The sequence below is a fragment of the Mauremys reevesii genome, linkage group 7 (assembly GCF_016161935.1).
Source record: "Mauremys reevesii isolate NIE-2019 linkage group 7, ASM1616193v1, whole genome shotgun sequence".
In the NCBI taxonomy this organism is placed as follows: Eukaryota; Metazoa; Chordata; order Testudines; family Geoemydidae; genus Mauremys; species Mauremys reevesii.
The window spans coordinates 2451706-2470354 of NC_052629.1; the positions used below are offsets into that span (position 1 = coordinate 2451706).

Below are 18649 nucleotides of genomic sequence, written 5' to 3' on the forward strand. Positions count from 1 at the left end.
ATCTGTAACCCCGGCGTTCCCCGCCGCAGCTGACTTAACCCCAGCTCTGGCTCGTTCGCGCGCCGCTGGCTGACGAGGGAATTATTTGCCCTGGCTGCAGCACTGGAGCTGGAGCGGGTGGGAGCTGGAAAGGTCCCCCCCATAATCCTCCCCCTCCCATCTCCCTAGCGGGTCGATCTCCACCTTTTCTCCAGACCAAGCCGATGCTGCCCAGTGCCCTTGATGGCTGCACTGGCCAAGTTCCTCTCGGCTCCGGAAACGCGCCCGGGCGGAGTCCCTGAGGCCCAGCTCTGCAGGAGCTGGGGGGTCCGGGCTGAGGGACCGGAGAGGCTGGGAGAGCTGAGCTGAGCTGAGGACGGTGAGGGATGCGCCGGGCCCGGGGCACAGCTGGGAGGGTGTTTGCCGTCAGGATGACGGGCGATGAGCCAGGTGCTGGTGGGTCTGCGAGGGGAGAAGGGGGGTGGAGGGCAAGGGGATGGGGGGGGTTGGGCATCAGCAGTGTAAAAGTGGCAGCTGGATTTAACTCCTGTCACATCCCACCCCTAGAGGAGACGTGAAGGGGCCACGGTCAGGCCCGGGCACCCAGAGAGGAGCAGCCGGTTCATGGAGTCAGAGCCAGGGAGGGGGAGCTGCTCAGGGGCCATGCGGTCGAACGCGGCCCTGGGAGCGGGGAAGCCGGGTCGGGAGGGTGGCGGGGTCAGCGCGGTGCAGGACGCACCAAGTGCCCGGGGGCAGCCGGCTCCCGGGTGCAACGGGCCCGGTTTGCGCTGGCGCGGAGCGGCACGGGACGGGGGTGACGGTAACGGAGCTCGTACGGGGCACCAGCCATCGAGTGCTGGGGGCGCAGGGGAGCCGGATCTGAGCCCCGTCAAGCCGTTCCAGGGCGGGGGCATCGCGCGCCGTTTCAGCCCCGCGGTTTGTTTATTGCAGGGCCTTTTGGAGCAGGGTTGGCTTGTGCTGTGTGCTGGCTTGGTATTGTAGCGGGGCTGCTGTGTGTGCCTGGTCTCTGCACACCGGCTTGTCGTAGGGTGGGGCTGGGGCTCCGGTTTGTTTTTGTAGGGTCCCTTTTGCTGCCAGCTGGTTCCTCACATGCATGTGGCCCAGTGCTGAGCAGCTGCTGCGCCCGTTGACGCCAGTGGGTGTTGGAGACCCTCAACGCGCAGGCCAGGCTGGGATGTGCCGAGTCCGGGGAGAGCCACTTAGCACCTGCCCAGCTGGCTTGGCATTGGGCTGGGGGTGGTGTGGGGACGGCCCAGCGCCGCGCTGCAGCGGGAATGGGGATTACCTCGTAACAATGGGATCCCAGCCGGGACCCGCTCCCTTTCCGGGCTGATAAGGAGAGCGAACGCCTGTGCAGGATCGTGCTGTGCCGCCCCCCCCTCCCCCCCCGTGCTTCATTCCCCACGTGCACTGGGATTGCTTTTCTGATCCCGGAGTCAGATCCCTTCTGAACAGCGCTGGGAGGTTCCGTCTCCCTCGGGGCATCAGCCGGGGTGCAGGCTTGTGTGCTCGTGTGTCTGTTTCTTGCACAACCACTGAGCTCTTGGGCAGGAAGTGACAGGCTGTTTAACCCCACAGGCTCCCCAGTGGCACTGAAATCCTCCCTGAGGCGTCTCTGTTTGCACGTCTGGGGCTGGTTATTTGATAGGTTTGATGGGTCGTGGCGAGGGGGGAAGCAGGCCGCGTGTGCAGGGTGTGACGTGGGCTTAGTCTGCTGACCGAGTGCAGGGGTGAGGCGTCGGCGGCGGGTAGGATCCCTTTGAATCGTCGGAGAGTCCCCCCATGGGCCTCCTGCCTTCTGCTGCAGACGCTCCCAGAGCCACAGCTGGGCGTCGGGTGCTGGCGTATGGTTAATACACGGGGTATTTGGGACCCAGCCGGGCCCCTCTGCTCTCCTTGGCGCCTCCGTGTTGTGTAGAGAGAAAAGACACAACCCCCAACGGGCCCATCCAGCCCAAGGGTCCCACAGAGGTGGGAGACCAAAGCCAGGACAGCAAAAACCCACCCAGCCCCGACAGCCGCCCTCCCCTCCGTTGTTAAGCTGCATGTGCTGAAAGTAGCCCCTCCCCCTCCTCGCGGCCCCCTGGAACCAGCCCTGTTCGATTTCCAGCCTTACGAAATGTCCGTGTGTTTTGTTTCTTCTTCTTTATTTTTACAAACTAAAGTGTAACTTGCACCCGACTTGACCTGCTGCACGTGCATTTACCTGCTGCCTTTGTGAGTTCAACCGGAGTTTCTTCTCTGTTGCATCTTTCTGTGTGTGTGATGGTTCCTCTGTCTCTCCCTCCCGCCCCTCCTTCCTGGATGTCCTGCCCCCCATTCTGCGTTGCATTGCTTGGGTCGAATTCCCACAGCCCTGCTCAGGAACTGCTGAGAACAGGGCACAGAACCAGCCCGGGGACCCCTGAAGGGTGAAATGCGCCGCTCTGCCTACTACAAGGCCGAGGCATTAGCGTGGGGCACACGCCTTTTCGGCTGGTCGTGCTGACCCTCTGGTGAATTTCACCTTCCCCCTGCAGGTTAAAGCCCCCGAAAAGCAGCTGTGTCGAGGTAGCATCTCATTACTCATCAGATCTGCCCCCGCCAGACAAAGAAATGAATAGTCTGGCCAAGCACGGAGACAGCACCAGGGAGGCGAGTGGCTTCGCTTCAGGTCGCATCGCGCCAGTTTTAGAAGCACCAGGCACAAGCCAGGAAAGACCCAGCTTGTGTTTCAGATCTCAGGGGAGTTTGCAGGGCTGGTAATTTAATCTGGAAGAAACTGACTAGGGCTGGTTGACAATTAGTTTTGTCCGAGGGGTTTTTTTAGGTTTTGATTTTTTTTAATGAAAAGTGACTTTGTGACTAATATAAAACTTTCCCGCCCAACGTTTGTATTGTGTGAAATTTCCCCCTTTTTTTGTCTGAAATTGGAAACAGAAAACAATCATTTAGAATCAAAATCAGCTTTGGGGTGTTTTCTTCTTCCACTCCCCCCCCCCCCCCCGCTTTTCTTCCACTAGCAAATGGGGCTGGAAGAGAGAAAGTGGGACACTCCCCAGGTGACCCAGTCTTGGTTCAGTCGCGTTTGGAACCGGTTCATTGAGAAATCAGAAAATTCAGGAAAAAAACTTTTTAATTAAGTGAAAATTTGTTGCTTGCAGTTTTCCCAAGAAATAAGATAAACCTGAGCCATAACCCCAGAGCCGCACGTTCCCATCGCCACATGGCCTTGTCGAATTTCAGGGGTCGCCCTACCTCCCCCACCCCCGGATCTCAGCAGTACTAGAGTTCGGGGAGCCCTGAGCCCTGTCACCCCGCAGTGCAGCAGCATCTGGAGCCCAGGGACCCTGCCTGCACCCAAACGCTGAGTCACTCCCACCAGGACAGCTGCCATGCTGGGACGTGCCAGTGGCACCCGACTAGGCTCAGCAATGGGCACAGACCTGTAGGACACGGGTTCCAGTCTAGCTCGGGCTGGTGGAGGCTCAGCGTGGTGCCTGAGGACGGCTCAGGGCTCTGTGCTGACCTGCTGGTCCCAGGGAATCCCCCACCCGCTCTCCCCTGCCGCCCGCTGCTAGGGGCGTTTCAGCCGAGGCCGAGGATTGACTGGGTCCCAGGAGTCCCGTGTAAGCAGGGAGCGGGACCCACTGCTGAGAAGGGCTGTCGGTAAAACCTCTGCGGTCTGGTGCTGCTCCCCCCCATGGGGCTGGGCTGGGAATATTGATGCTAGTGTAGCTGGGGTGTCTAAGGCCCCAGGCTTGCAGGGGAGAGCAGGGCAGCGCTGTGCATAGGGAGCCCCAAAGGGACACTGCACCCATCAGCATCAGTCCCACCCCCCCCCCCGCAGCCGTTCCTTTCCTTGGGGAGGGGGTGTCCCGGTGCTGCTCTGTCCCCTCTGGTCCGTGTCGTCCAGGGAGGCTGCTGCGCTCTGAGCCGGCTGGCCTGAGACAGCCCGAAGGGGGCCAGGGCCAGGGAGGGCGCGGGTGGGCAGAGCCGGGCCTGCCAGCTGGAGGGGCCAGGGCCCAGTCCAAGGGATTTAATCTGGGGTCGGGCGACTGCTGAAAGCCCAGAGGCTCAGCAAGGAGGGCAGATGGGGTGCTGCGCTGTGGGGAGTCTGTGCTGCCTGGCACCCCCCAGGGGCCTGGCAAAGAGCTCCTGACAGCCTCCCTACAAAGCCAGGGATCCCCCACCCCCGCAGCGGGGACAGCTCAGTGAGGGAGCTGCGGGGGGGGGGGGAGACGCGTGTACCCCCTTCCCTGCCACGTCAGCATTAAGCAGAGGAAGAAGCTAGTGGAATGGTGTCTGGAACCCTGGAGGGGGCTGCGGCAGTGCTGGGGGGGCACTGCCCTGGGGGGGTGCAGGGCAGAGTCGGCTGTTGGAGTCAGAACAGGCCCTTACTACTGACAGGGCCTGACAGGGCCAGAGGACGGCTGGGAATGAGAGCAGCACTGCTCAACAGCAAGGATGCTGGGCCAGGCTGGGCTAGCAGGGGCTGCGGGTCGGGAGTGAGGGGCACTGGCAGGGCTGGGGGGTCAGGACTGGGCTAGCAGGGGCTGCGGGTCGGGAGTGAGGGGCACTGGCAGGGCTGGGGGGTCAGGACTGGGCTAGCAGGGGCTGCGGGTCGGGAGTGAGGGGCACCGGCAGGGGCTGCGGGTCGGGAGTGAGGGGCACTGGCAGGGCTGGGGGGTCAGGGCTGGGCTAGCAGGGGCTGCAGGTCGGGAGTGAGGGGCACTGGCAGGGCTGGGGGGTCAGGGCTGGGCTAGCAGGGGCTGCGGGTCGGGAGTGAGGGGCACTGGCAGGGCTGGGGGGTCAGGACTGGGCTAGCAGGGGCTGCGGGTCGGGAGTGAGGGGCACCGGCAGGGCTGCGGGTCGGGAGTGAGGGGCACTGGCAGGGCTGGGGGGTCAGGGCTGGTCTAGCAGGGGCTGCGGGTCGGGAGTGAGGGGCACCGGCAGAGCTGGGGGTGATGGTGCCGCTCCTTTGCTCACGTTAATCCTGGGCTCTCGGTCCCAGCACAGAACCCAGAGTCCCATCTTTGGAGTCCCCGGGGCGGGGGGTGGGGGGGTGAGGATTGAGCCGTTTCTGGCCCAGCTCAGTCTCGGGGACGGGGGCAGTTTCCACCTCCGAAGCCCGGGGGTTCTCGCAGGGGGTCTGATGCTGTCACGCTGCCTTGTCTAGGCCCCACGGAGCAGTGGCAGCCTTACACCCGGCTCCTTCTGGCTGTCTCAGACCAGGGCCCTGCGGGTCTGATCCCGCCCGCCTGCCTGCCCGTCCACCCACCCGCCTGCCCGTCCATCCGCCTGCCCGTCCACCCGCCCGCCTGCCCACTCATCCATCCACCTGCCCGTCCATCCACCCGCCTGCCCGTCCACCCACCCACCTGCCCACTCATCCATCCATCCGCCTGCCCGTCCACCCGCCCACCCGCCCGCCGTGCTGTGCAAGTTGCATGTTGCAGTTTAATTTGTGCGGCTCCATTTTGTGTTTTATTCATTTTAAAACAACCGTCGCGTGTGGGAAAGGAACAAACCCGCCCCCCTCACAGCAGCTTCCCCCTCCCTGGCCAGCGCCCCTCGCCCCCCAGCCTCACCATGAGCCGTCAGTGGCTGCTAGTCTGAAAATCCCAGACTCCTGTCTCGGGCATGGTCAGTTCCTCAGTGCACTGATCCCCTGGGATCTTAGCCGTCCCCGACCAGCCCCGCCAGCTTCTGCACCTCCCTGGGGATCCTGGGGCAGGCCCCAAACCCCTCCTAAGCCCACAGCTGGCGATCGCTTGTGACCCAGGAGCCCTGGCATTAGGGGTCTAATCCCACCCATGGGCCGAGCTGCCGTCAGGGGGTGAAGTCCTGACCCCCATGTCCTTGATGGACGTTGATTTCAGTGGGGCCAGGGCCTTCTCCTGGGGGCAGAGCCCCTGTCCTGCTCTCCTCCCTGGCTCTTAGGCCAGTGGCTTGGAGCTGTTGGTTGAGCCAGGCGATTCTGTGCTGTGCTCGCCCACAGGGAGATACGGGGGAGTCCCTGGGGATGTCACCAGCATGGCCTCCCCTAGAAGTCATACGTGAGGAGTGGGGCAGGACACCGGCTGTGGCGGGGGAGGTCCTGGCTACTGCAGCCCCGGCCTGTCCCAGCAGGGGGCACTCTGGGGAGTGGGGCAGGAGCTGGCTGGGGGGAAGCTCCCAGCTACTGCCAGCAGGGGGCACTCTGGGGAGCGGGGCAGGAGCTGGCTGTGGGGGGAGCTCCCGGTGACTCCAGTCCCAGCCTGTCCCACCAGTGTGTCCATCCCACTGCCCCTTCCTGCCCCACCCTCCTCCTCCTCTTCCCCCCTTCTGCCGTCAGAGCCCCAGCTGGGAAGGCGAGAAGGGGCTGTGCTGGCCGCCAGCATCACCCAGCCTAGAGCCAGCAGCCTCCAGCCCAGAGCCCCTCTTGCCCTGAGGACCCCCAGCAATGGCCATTCCCCCGCTCCCTTGCTGAGGCTCTGCCAGTAGCTAATTCCCTCCCTGCGCAAAAAGCCAGCGGTTCCGCCCCCTCCCCCTCCCCCTCCCCTTAGCTCCTGGCCAGTGGCACCTGCCCCCCGCCCTGTGGGCAATCACGGTCCGGGCCGAGACCCCGCACAGACACTCGCCTCTCCCGCTCCTGCGTAACTCGCCAACTCCCCCGGGGACCAGCACACAAAGAGGGTCGACCTCGGATGCCAACGGCCTCTCTGGATCCAGGCCAGAGCGAGCCTGAAAATCCCAGCCAGCCTATCACCCTCTGCAGAGCGGGAACGGCCTCTCCTCTCCCTCCCCAGCAGCAAAGCCGGGACCCCCCCCTCCTGGGGGAGCACCTGTGCTAAGGGGAGATCTGCCTGTGGGCACCCCAAAATCCCTTGGGCCCTGCAGCCCATAGTCACCCCCCTGGTTCCCCACCCTCCAAGCTCGAGCTGGCCGGGCTGACTATGGGCGGGGCTGTGGGCAGGCGAAGGGTTTGTTCCTATTCCCGCAGGGCTCGGGGAAGCCGGGGGCAGAGCTGGGTCCGGCTGCATGCGTCTCTCCGGCCCGCAGTGCCCGTGTCTGGCAGGGCTGGCTCGTCGCTGCGGGGGGGGCAGGGGACGGGCCGCTGCTTCGTTAACTCTTCTGCTTGGTGACTGTGGTTTTTTCTAGGCAACCCGCCCGGCCAAACCAAAAAAGCCCTGAAGCAGCGACTCCTCAAACTGCTGCCCTGCTGCGGGCCCCAATCCATCCCCTCAGTCAGCGAAAGCAAGTGCCGCTTCTTCCCTTTGTGTGTGTGTGGCCCCGGGGGGACCGTCGCCCCCTCATGCAGCCGGGCCCCGGGGAGGGACTGGGGGGTACGGGGCTGGGTGAGGCATTGGCGCAGGCAGCGTGGGCCTAGGGTAGCAGCATCTCGCAGGCAGCCGGACTGGCCAAAGCCCCAGGAAACAGGCAGCCACCCCGGGGAGCCAGGCTGGGTGGGAGCGTGTGGGTCTTGGCTCCTTCTCGCCCCGTCCATCCTCCTGGCTGCTCTTGTGCGGCTGGTCTCTGCGGTGTCGCTCCTGAGTCGAGCCCGCTGGGGCCCGGCCCATTCTGTGCACTGCTGGCCGGCTCTGTGTTCGAGTCTGTGCACACGCCGCCCGGCTGGAGCGCCTCTCCTGCCCGAGCGCCCCGTGCCCCGGGGTCGGCGTCTTCTGCAGGCCCCAGCTGGGTGGCCAGCGGGGTGACGCTGCTGGGAGCCTGGGGCCCCCGGGGAGGCAGCGCGAAGCACGGGCCTGACGGCTCCTTTCCATCACGAAGGCTGCTGCCCATCCAGAGCCCCAGGTGCCAGGCCGAGGGGAGCCGGTGCCAGTCGGGGCGGGGGGGGGGCTGCTCCTCGGCACCAGCCAAACTGGGCAGCGATGTTAAAATCCGCAACCCACCCTCCGGCGGAAACGGTCGGGAGGGACCAGCGGGCGCCTCCTGGGAACGCTGGCGAGCCCGACTGTCAGCGCCTGCCGTCCACGGGACTCCCCCTGCCTACCCGAGGGGAGCACAGGGGGGAGCGGACCGGCAGAGCTGGGCACCTGACCCCCATCTCCAGAGTCCCAGGGGCCTGCTTTGAGTCCTCCCCCATCCCCATCCCCATCCCCATGGCATTAAGCGTCTGGCCGGCTGGTCAGGCGGCCGGTGCGACCGGACGGGCTCGAACCCTCTCGCTGATGTTCAGTGATCGGAGGGACCCCGGGGGAAGCAGGGGGCGGGGTGGAACTCAGCTTCCAGCCCAGGCGGTTGCGTGGGGCCGGCTCCCTTAGTGGGGTCTCACCAGTTAAAGCGACCTCCAGGCAATGGGAGGAGCCGGCCTGCGAAGGGCAGGCGACCTGGGACTCCAGCTCCGGGCGCGTGGAGGAGTCAATGCCCAGCCCGGCCTGCGAATCTGGGCTCAGGCAGGGATTTGGGGTAGCAGAGCCTAGGGGAGCCTGGCAGGGCCCCACCCGTCCTGTCCCTGGCAGGGTGGCTCTCTGGCCCAGCACAGGGTGCTGGCCGATGTGTCTGGGGAGCCAGAGTCCTTTGGAAGGAGCCTCCCTGGAAATATAGGGGTGGGAATGTGTGTGTCTGGGGCGAGGGGGCAGGAAGGGGAGGCTGGGGGATTGGGGTGAGGGGCAGGAAGGGGAGGATTAGGGGCGAGGGGCAGGAAGGGAGGCTGTGGGGGATTAGGGGTGAGGGGCAGGAAGGGAGGCTGTGGGGATTAGGGGCGAGGGGCAGGAAGGAGGCTGTGGGGATGGGGGTGAGGGGCAGGAAGGGAGGATTAGGGGCGAGGGGCAGGAAGGAGGCTGTGGGGATTAGGGGTGAGGGGCAGGAAGGGGAGGCTGTGGGGGGATTAGGTGGCGCGGGGCAGGAATGGGAGGCTGTGGGGATTAGGGGCGTGGGGCAGGAAGGGAGGCTGTGGGGATGGGGGTGAGGGGCAGGAAGGGAGGATTAGGGGCGAGGGGAGGCTGTGGGGATTAGGGGTGAGGGGCAGGAAGGGAGGCTGTGGGGATTAGGGGCGAGGGGCAGGAAGGGAGGCTGTGGGGGTGGGGGTGAGGGGCAGGAAGGGAGGCTGTGGGGGATTAGGGGTGAGGGGCAGGAAGGGGAGGATTAGGGGCAAGGGGGCAGGAAGGGGAGGCTGTGGGGATTAGGGGCGAGGGGCAGGAAGGGAGGCTGTGGGGATGGGGGTGAGGGGCAGGAAGGGAGGATTAGGGGTGAGGGGCAGGAAGGGAGGCTGTGGGGATTAGGGGTGAGGGGCAGGAAGGGGAGGCTGTGGGGATTAGGGGCGAGGGGCAGGAAGGGAGGCTGTGGGGATTAGGGGCGTGGGGCAGGAAGGGAGGCTGTGGGGTGGGGGTGAGGGGCAGGAAGGGGAGGATTAGGGGCGAGGGGAGGCTGTGGGGGATTAGGGGTGAGGGGCAGGAAGGGAGGCTGTGGGGATTAGGGGCGAGGGGCAGGAAGGGGAGGCTGTGGGGTGGGGGTGAGGGGCAGGAAGGGAGGCTGTGGGGATTAGGGGCGAGGGGCAGGAAGGGAGGATTAGGGGCAAGGGGCAGGAAGGGAGGCTGTGGGGATTAGGGGCGAGGGGCAGGAAGGGGAGGATTAGGGGGCGAGGGGGCAGGGACAGGAGGGTGAAAGTGGGGGAGGCAGGGGCCCCACGTCGATCGTGCCGGTCGCTCATTCTGGGCCCGTCTCTCTGCAGTCCAGCCCCTTGGGCCGGCTGAGCCCCGGGCGGGGCCGCGCAGAGACCGGAGATGTGGGGTTTGGGGGGGCAGCAGACCCTGGGGGTGAGCGCTGGTGCCTCCCACCCTGCCCCCACAGGGGCCTGCGGCCCAGGGGGCACTGAGACCCCCCCCCCCGTCCATGTTGCCTTGTCCAGCCTAGCCAGGCCCCGAGGCCGGACAGTGCCAGTGTGAGGGGGCTCCCTGGGGGGGTGCGTGGGGGGAGCTGCCTCTCCCGTGACTGAGCCGCCGGCTGGGCCCTGTGGGAGCAGCTGGCACAATGGGGGGCAGCTGGTACCGTGTGGGGGCTCAGGAGGGGGTCACCGGCGCCGTGGGGGCTCATCAGGGGCAGTCGGTGCCGTGGGGAGGTTCGGGAGGGGACACCAGCACCAAGGGGGCTCAGCAGGGGCAGCCGGCGCCGTGGGGCGGGGGCTTGGGAGGAGCAGCTGGCACCGTGGGGCGGGGGCTCGGGAGGATAGTTGACGCTGAGGGGCTCGGAGAGGGCAGCCGGCGCCGTGGGGCGGGGGCTCGGGAGGAGGCAGCCGGCGCTGTGGGGCGGGGGCTCGGCAGGGGCAGCTAGCGCCGTGGGGGCTCGGCAGGGGCAGCCGGCGCCGTGGGGCAGGGGCTCGGGAGGATAGTTGACACTGACGGGGCTCGGGAGAGGCAGCCGGCGCCGTGGGGTGGGGGCTCAGGAAGGGGCAGCCGGCACCGTGGGGCGGGGGGCTCGGGAGGGGGCAGCCGGCACCGGGGGGGGGCTCGGCAGGGGGCAGCCGGCGCCGAGGCTCTGAGCCGCTCTCCCCCTTGCAGACAGCGCGGAGGACGAGTTCGAACTCTCCACCGTCTGCCATCGCCCCGAGGGGCTGGAGCAGCTGCAGGAACAGACCAAGTTCAGCCGCAAGGAGCTGCAGGTCCTGTACCGGGGCTTCAAGAACGTGAGTCACTGGGCCGGCCTGGGGGGGCCGCCTCTGGCCCCAGCGACACCCCCCCCCCGGCCTGGGGGGGCCGCCTCTGGCCCCAGCGACACCCCCCCCTCCCCGGCCTAGGGTGCCAACTGTCTAATCGCACAAACCCAAACCCCATTGCCCCGCCCCTTTACTGAGGCCACGCCCCTGCCCCGCCTCTTTTCCAAGGCTGTGCCGGAGCTCACTCCATTCTCCCCCCTCCCTCCATTGCTCGCTCTCCTCCACCCTCACTCACTTTCAAAAGCCTGGGGCAGGGCATTGGGGTGCAGGGTGTGGGCCTGTGGGAGGGAGTTCGGGGGCTGGCAGTGGCTCTGGGCGGGGGCAGGGCATTGGGGTGCAGGAGGGGGGCAGGCTCTGGGAGGGAGTTTGGGTGAGAGAGAGGACTTGGGGCAGGGGCAGGGGTAGGGGTAGGGTTGCCAACTGTCTAATCGCACAAACCCAAACACCTTTGCCCCACACCTTCCCTGAGGCCCCGCCCCTACTCCAAGGCCCCGCCCTGCTCACTCCATCCCCCCTCCCTCCGTCACTTGCTCCCCCCCACCCTCACTCACCCTCACCAGGCTGGGGCAGGGGGTTGGGAACTGCGGGGGCGGTGCTTGCAGGCCGGGGCAGCATGTGGAGACCCCCAGCCCAGCCCCGCCCCGCCCTCAGGCCACAGAGACATGCTGACCGCTTCCTGGGCAGGCAGGAGACTCCCAGCCAATCCAGGAGGGTTGGCAACCCTACTCCAGCCTCTGCCCGCCAGAACCCCCTCCCCCTCCAGCCTCTGCCCCCAGAACCCCTCCCCTCCGGACTCTGCCCCCAGAACTCCCTCCCCCTCCCCCTCCGGACTCTGCCCCCAGAACCCCCTCTCCTGCTGCTCCTCTGGCAGCTGCGCTCCCATGCAGTTGAGACACAGCCCCAGCCCTCTGGTGCCTGCAGGAGCCTGCCCCGGAGGGGCTGGTGCCAGGGCAGGGGGCTAATGAACTTCCCCAGGTGCCCGGCAGGCCAGGGCCAAACCCTGGTGGTCCGTCATCCTGCTGGGTGGGTCGCTGCACTCCAGGGACTTTGCTCCGTAGGGCGGGGGGGGGGGGCGTTTCTGAGGAGATCGGCAGCCCCGAGGCACAGTCTGTCCAGCGAGACACAACAGAGCACAGGCTCCAATGGCATTTCCCGAAACATCCCCCCTCCCACTCCAGTGCGGCAGGCTGTTCCGCCCCAGAAGTGGCTGCCTTCCAGTAGGGATGTGTGTCCAGAGTCTGCAGGGAGCTCTGGGAGCCTAGCGGATGCAGGGGCTGTGTGGTGTGGGTGTGCTCTTACCCACTTGCTGCCTTCCACCCCAGAGGTGGCTGCATTCCAGTGGTGGGGGAAGCAGCTCCTAGACAGACAGAGCTTTGGAGAGCGGGAGCTGGTGTTAGCCTGGGAGCCCTTTGGGACAGGGCCTGCACCCACCCCCCCCCCCGAGACGTGTTGTCCTGAGCACAACCAGAGGGGGAAGGCAGGAGTCTGTGGGGAAACTGAGGCACAGAGCGGTGACATGACCGGCCCAAGGGCCCGGAGGGATAGATTCCCAAGGAGAGCTCAGGCAAGCCTGGCTCCCCGTCCTGTGCTCAGACCATTCCAGCCCTGGCTGTTTGGAGGGGGGTGATTTTGTCTGTGATTTTCCCTTTGGCAGGAGTGCCCGACTGGCCTCGTTAACGAGGAGAACTTCAAACAGATCTACTCCCAGTTCTTCCCACAGGGAGGTGAGATCCCCTCTCAGCTCTGGCTCCTACAGGGTGTAAAAAGGGGCTCCGGGCGGGACAGTCTCCATGGGCGGGGGGGGTCACCCCAGAGGTGGCTCCCACCCCCCACACTCGGGTCCAGAGGGCCAGGAATGTAAGGCTGCCTTTGTGTAAGCAAAATGTGCATCTAGTTTGCACGTGCAATTGCCGTGATTGCCTGTGCAAATCGGGTACCTGCCCATGCAAATAGCCAGGCCAGGCGCGGTTGCACCTCCATTCGTGGTGGCTCCTGCCCCGCGTTCTCAAAGAGGAGCTCTGGTTTGGGGTGCGGGGGGGTCAGGCCGTGGGGAGGGGTGAGGGCTGGGCGGGGAGGGGGCTTGCTCACAATGAGCTGCTGGGGCTCAGAGGGTCAGAGCGTGTTAGAGCAGCTCAGGCATGTACTCGCCAGCATCCCTGGAGCCAACTTCTGCAGCTTTAGTGCTCTCCCCAAGGCAGTCGCGGTGCCCTGACCCCACCTGCACCCTGGGCTAGCACCATGTCTCTCTCTAGCCACTGCCTGATGCTTCAGAGGAGGGTGAAAAGGAATCCCCCATGTTGTTCCATGCTGGGTGTCTGCTCCTTCCTGACCCTGCTGCTATCAGCTGAGGCCCTGGAGCATGAGAGTGGATCACCCTTTAATGTAGTTCAGAATGGCTATGACCAAATTAGCCAGGGGCAGTACTGAGGCTGGCTGGATTCCTGTGGCAGTGAGCTCCCCAAGTCGGCATCCGAAGGCTGGCTCTGTTCCTTGCTTAGTATCAAGTCATTCATACACCGGGTCGAAGTCAGTAAGTCCTGTCCCTGTTTGACTCTCTCCGTTTGGCTGGTCCCGCAGACTCTGGCACGTACGCTGCTTTCCTCTTCAACGCGTTCGACACCGACCATGACGGCTCGATCAGCTTCGAGGTGAGGCTCTGCACCTACCTGGTTGGGACGGGACCCGGGGGCTGGGGATAGAGCCTTTGAGTCTGATGCTGTCGGGACTTGGGCGGAACGAGAATCATCAACTCTCACTAGCAATCGCGAGTCTCGCACTAGTTGGTGTTAAAGCCCTAGCTCCTGGAGTCAGGTGATGACATGAGAATCTCAGTGTCTGTCTTTGAAACAGCAAGTTCCCAGCCCTCCTGGTGGGGAGAAAAGCCTGCCATAGGACTCTCAAAGGCCCTTAGATGCCAGGAGGCAAAGAACCAGAACCCCAGGATTTTAAGCTGATCTCGTGATTTTTTTCCCACCCGACTCCTGATTTTTGACCTCTTGGGGATGGCAGTGCTGGGTAACGCAGCTTTTCCTGGGCCTGCCAGACCCAGCCACACCCTGTGGCTCTCCGGGCTCCTCTCGTGACAGCCTGGGGGCTGTGGTGTCAAGCCCCAAGCAATCCTGCATGACCCAGTGACAGTCCAAGCTCAGGCCGGGCGATGGTGAATAATGCCGAGCCGTCCTGGGGGCTCAGGGACGGGGTTCCAGTGTTTGCCTGTCAGAGGCCCCTGGGACCCCAGGACTCGGAGACACCTGAGGGCCAGGGGGTGATCAATAACGAGCTCCGTTTTCCACAAGGAAGAGGATCAGTCCATCAGGCTGTGAGATCCCTAGACCTCGCCCGGACCCGCTCATGGCGGGAAACGCAGGCCGTGCTCTCCCGGAAGGTGCCACGGGGGAGACGCAGGCAAAGCGGCTGTGACTGAAGCGCTGCGTTTCACTGCCTGTTTGTGCTGCTCATCAGAACAAACAGACGAAAGGCCTGATCGGGTCGGAACAGTGATCCCAGAGCCAGGTGCTTCAGAGGGAACAAACAGAACAGGGCAATTAGCGAGTGATCCATCCACTGTCCTTCACTCCCAGCTTCTCGCAAGCAGAGGGTTAGGGACACGCAGAGCCTGGGGCTGCATCCCTGACCATCCTGGCTAATAGCCACTGCTGGGCCTGTCCTCTGTGAACTCATCTAGTTCTTTTCTGAACCCAGTTATACTTTTGTCATTTACAGCATCCCCTGGCAAGGAGTTCCACAGGTTGACTGTGCGTTGTGGGAAGAAATACTTCCTGCTGTTTAATTTAAACTGCTGCCGATTAATTTCATTGGGAGACTCCTGGTTCATGTGTTATGTGAAGGGGTAAATAACACTTCCCTGTTCACTTGCTCCGTACCAGTCAGGATTTTCTAGCCCTCTGTCATATCCCCCCTTCCTTGTCTCTGTTCTAATCTGAACAGCCCCAGTCTTTTCAGTCTCTCCTCATACAGAAGCTGTTCCATCCCCCTCATTTATTTTTTTTTGGCCTTCTCTGAACCTTTTCCAATTCCAATATCTCTTTTCTGAGATGGGGTGATCAGAACTGCACACACTGTTCCAGATCTGGGCGTCCCAGGGATTTATATATGATATTTTCTGTCTTATGATCTCTCCCTTTCTTAATGATTCCCAACATTCTGTTCGCTTTTTTGACGGCCGCTGCACACTGAGTGGATGTTTCCAGAGAACTATTCTTGATTTTATCTGTAGAGTTGGGATTGTTTTCTCCAATGTGCATCACTTTGCATTTATCAACATTGAATTTCATCTGCCATTTTGTTGCCCAGTTACCCAGTTTTGTGAGATCAAAGGGTCAGTTTTCAGACTGGAGAGAGGTGTCCCCAGGGTCTGTACAGGGCCCAGTCCTATTCCACATATTCATAACCGATCTGGGAGAAGGGGTAACCAGTGAGACGGCAACGTTTGCAGACTACGCAAAATGACTCATGCAAAGGCCAGGCAGCCTGCGAAGTTACAAGGGGATCTCACAGACCTGGGAGCCGGGGTGACACAGGGAAACGGAATCGCAGCAGGGGTGGTTTAGGCGGTGCACACCAGGTACGTCTCGAGAACAGATCTGCAGCCCAGAGCTCTGCAGCCCTTAGTGGGGTCACCGTACATACGTCACGCAGGAACAGCCGTGACCAGCGAGCTGTTAGTTTTACAGGGCTACGCTACCGCCTTTGGGTACATATCGTGACATCAGCCTGCCAGCTGGCACCGGGCCGTTCTCAGGGTGACAGACGGATCACCAGAAAACACCCTGGTCTGTTCACTCCCTCTGAAGCATCTGACACCGGCCGCTGTCCAAGCCAGGACACTGGGCTGGGGGGCTGCTGGGCTGAGCCCGTCTGGCCCTTCTCCTGCTCTGCACCCTGAGGGCCCAGGGGCTTGCGAGAGCGTCTGCCCTTGTTACCCCGATTCCTCCACAGGACTTCGTGGCCGGCTTGTCCGTGATTCTCCGAGGCACCATAGACGACCGGCTCAGCTGGGCCTTCAACCTCTATGACCTGAACAAAGACGGCTGCATCACCAAAGAGGTGAGGGTGGGCGAGATGGGAGCCGGGTGGGACTGGGAAACACTGACGCTGCTGGGCCACTTCATCTCAGGACGGGGGGCAGGACTGAGGGGCCAGCAGAGGTAGCGGGAGCCAGAGCTGGGAGCTGCGGGTCGGGAGTGAGGGGCATCAGCAGAGCTGTGGGGGTGGAGAGCCCAGGGCTGGGCTAGCAGGGGCTGCGGGTCGGGAGTGAGGGGCACCGGCAGAGCTGGGGTGGGGGGAGCCCAGGGCTGGGCTAGCAGGGGCTGCGGGTCGGGAGTGAGGGGCACCGGCAGAGCTGTGGGGGGAGCCCAGGGCTGGGCTAGCAGGGGCTGCGGGTCGGGAGTGAGGGGCACTGGCAGAGCTGTGGGGGTGGGGAGCCCAGGGCTGGGCTAGCAGGGGCTGCGGGTCGGGATTGAGGGGCCTCAGCAGAGCTGTGGGGGTGGAGAGCCCAGGGCTGGAGAGCAGGGGCTGCGGGTCAGGAGTGAGGGGCACGGGCAGAGCTGGGGTGGGGGGAGCCCCGGGCTGGGGAGCCGGGGGCGGCGGGGCGGGAGTGAGGGGCACCGGCCGAGCTGTGGGGTAGCCCAGGGCTGGTGAGGGGCACTGGCAGAGCTGGGGTGGGTCGGGAGTGAGGGGCACTGGCAGAGCTGTGGGGGTGGGAGCCCAGGGCTGGAGAGCAGGCACGGGCAGAGGTGGGGGGGGGGAGCCCAGGGCTGGGCTAGCAGGGGCTGCGGGTCGGGAGTGAGGGGCACCGGCAGAGCTGTGGGGGTGGGGAGCCCAGGGCTGGGCTAGCAGGGGCTGTGGGTTGGGATTGAGGAGTGTCCAGAGAGCTATGGGGGGAGCCCAGGGCTGGAGAGCAGGGGGCTGCGGGTCGGGAGTGAGGGGCACCAGCAGAGCTGGGGGGGGCAATAATCAGTTTCCAGCCCGGGCCCCCCAGCTCCTGGTGTCTCTCCCTGGCAGGGGGAGGGGGTTGCAATCCTGGCGTGTCACTTGACTCCCCCCCCCCCGGTGCGGGCGTCTCTGTCTCCCTTGCCTGGCACCAGAAGCTGCCCAGAGCGTCCCCAGCTGATGGGTGAGGTGTGGGGGCCCAGGTGCCTCCCGCAGAGGGACTTGGGGGCCTCTCTGTGGGGCGAGTGCTGCTAATTGCTCGGTTCTGGGCCCCTCCCTCCCTCCAGGAAATGCTGGACATCATGAAATCCATCTACGACATGATGGGCAAATACACGTACCCGGCCATGCGGGAGGAGGCCCCCCGGGAGCACATGGAGAACTTTTTCCAGGTGAGACACGTGGAGCCGGCCTGGGGGTCCCTCCTGGGGCAGGGAGCAGAGTCAGTGCCCAGAGGAAGGGCCCGGGGCCTGGGGACGGGAGCAGGGCTGCCCAGAGGATTCCGGGGGCCTGGGGTCTTCGCTGGCGGGGGCCCCCTGCTTCGGCGGCAATTCGGTGGCGGGGGGCCCCCGCCGTAGGTCCCGGAGCGGAAGGACCCCCCACCGGCGAAGACCGGGAGCGAAGAAGCTCCGGGGGCCCGGGCCCCACAAGAGTTTTCCAGGGCCCCGGAGCAAGTAAAGGACCCTGCTCCAGGGGCCCTGAAAAACTCTTGTGGGGGCCCCTGCGGGACCCAGGGCCTGGGGCAAATTGCCCCTCTTGCCCCCCCCCCGGGCGGCCTGGACGGGAGGGCAAAGGAGAGATTGCTCGGAGCAGCATAGAGACAGAGGGGGGAAGCCCCAGGTGACCCCCCCGGCCACGCTGCCCCAAAAGGGGAAGCCCCAGGCGACCCCCCCCCCGGCCACGCTGCCCCAAAGGGGGGAAGCCCCAGGCGACCCCTCCCCCGGCCACGCTGCCCCAAAGGGGGAAGCCCCGGGGGATCATAGGCCCAGGTCAGACCCAGGCTCCATCCAGCCCAGCGTCCTGTCTCCATGCTGAGGGAGGTACTGGGCTCCTCCCTGTGGGGTGAGCTGCCCCCCAGCAGGGATCAGAGTGGGGGGATCCGAGTGGGGGGCTGTCCCCCCCCGGCGGGGATCCGAGTGGGGGTTGCTGTCCCCCCCGGCGGGGATCCGAGTGGGGGGCGCTGCCCCCCCCGGTGGGGATCAGAGTGGGGGGCACTGCCCCCCCGGCAGGGATCAGAGTGGGGGGCACTCCCCCCCAGCGGGGATCAGAGTGGGGGGCTGTCCCCCCCGGCAGGGATCAGAGTGGGGGGCTGTCCCCCCCCCCCGGCGGGGATCAGAGTGGGGGCAGAGTGGGGGGCGCTGTCCCCCCCCCGGCAGGGATCGGAGTGGGGGGCTGTCCCCCCCCCGGCGGGGATCAGAGTGGGGGGCACTGCCCCCCCGGCAGGGATCAGAGTGGGGGGCGCTGTCCCCCCCCCGGCGGGGATCAGAGTGGGGGGCTGTCCCCCCCCCGGCAGGGATCAGAGTGGGGGGCTGTCCCCCCCAGTGGGGATCAGAGTGGGGGGCTGTCCCCGGTTGGGCACGTGCAGTCTCTCCCCCTGTCTCTGGACCCACTGCCGCTCCGTGACGCTGTGTCTGTTTGCAGAAGATGGACCGGAATAAGGACGGGGTGGTCACCATCGAGGAGTTCATCGAGTCGTGTCAGAAGGTAACGTCGCAGCTCGTTCCTGGGCCGGGCCCTGCTCCCGCTCGGCTCCTCACCCCGCAGTGCCCCTGCCCCTGCCCCTGCCCCTGCCCTGAGCCTCCTGGGCACTGCTGCCCCGTGCTGCGGCCCCCCTGCTCCTCCCAGAGCTGAGAGGCAGGACCCGTGCTTGGGTGAGAGGCCTCTGAGGGGCCCCAGGACTGTGTGGGAAGTGGGGCCGGGCCGGGTGCACTCCCCTAAGAGCCAGCAGCCTGGCGTAGTGCCAGTGGGCGCAGGGCCAGAGGTCACCTTTCCAACGGGACGTACAGCCGGGGGCGGCCTCTCTTCTCAGCCTTTAAAGGCCCCAGCACTTTGCCCACAAGCCCT

At 65.1% G+C, this 18649-nt stretch overlaps 1 protein-coding gene across 2 annotated transcripts in view; it reads left to right on the forward strand.

Moving 5' to 3' along the window:
• The window catches only part of KCNIP2 (potassium voltage-gated channel interacting protein 2), a 56258-nt gene that overhangs the window by 34192 nt on the left and 3417 nt on the right, over positions 1-18649 (forward strand). For both annotated transcript variants that reach the window (XM_039480734.1, XM_039480733.1), the window contains exons 2-7: positions 10479-10603; positions 12288-12357; positions 13211-13281; positions 15593-15700; positions 16873-16977; positions 18227-18289. In XM_039480734.1, coding sequence (XP_039336668.1) covers positions 10479-10603; positions 12288-12357; positions 13211-13281; positions 15593-15700; positions 16873-16977; positions 18227-18289 — 542 coding nt within the window. The remainder of the gene's footprint in view (positions 1-10478; positions 10604-12287; positions 12358-13210; positions 13282-15592; positions 15701-16872; positions 16978-18226; positions 18290-18649) is intronic.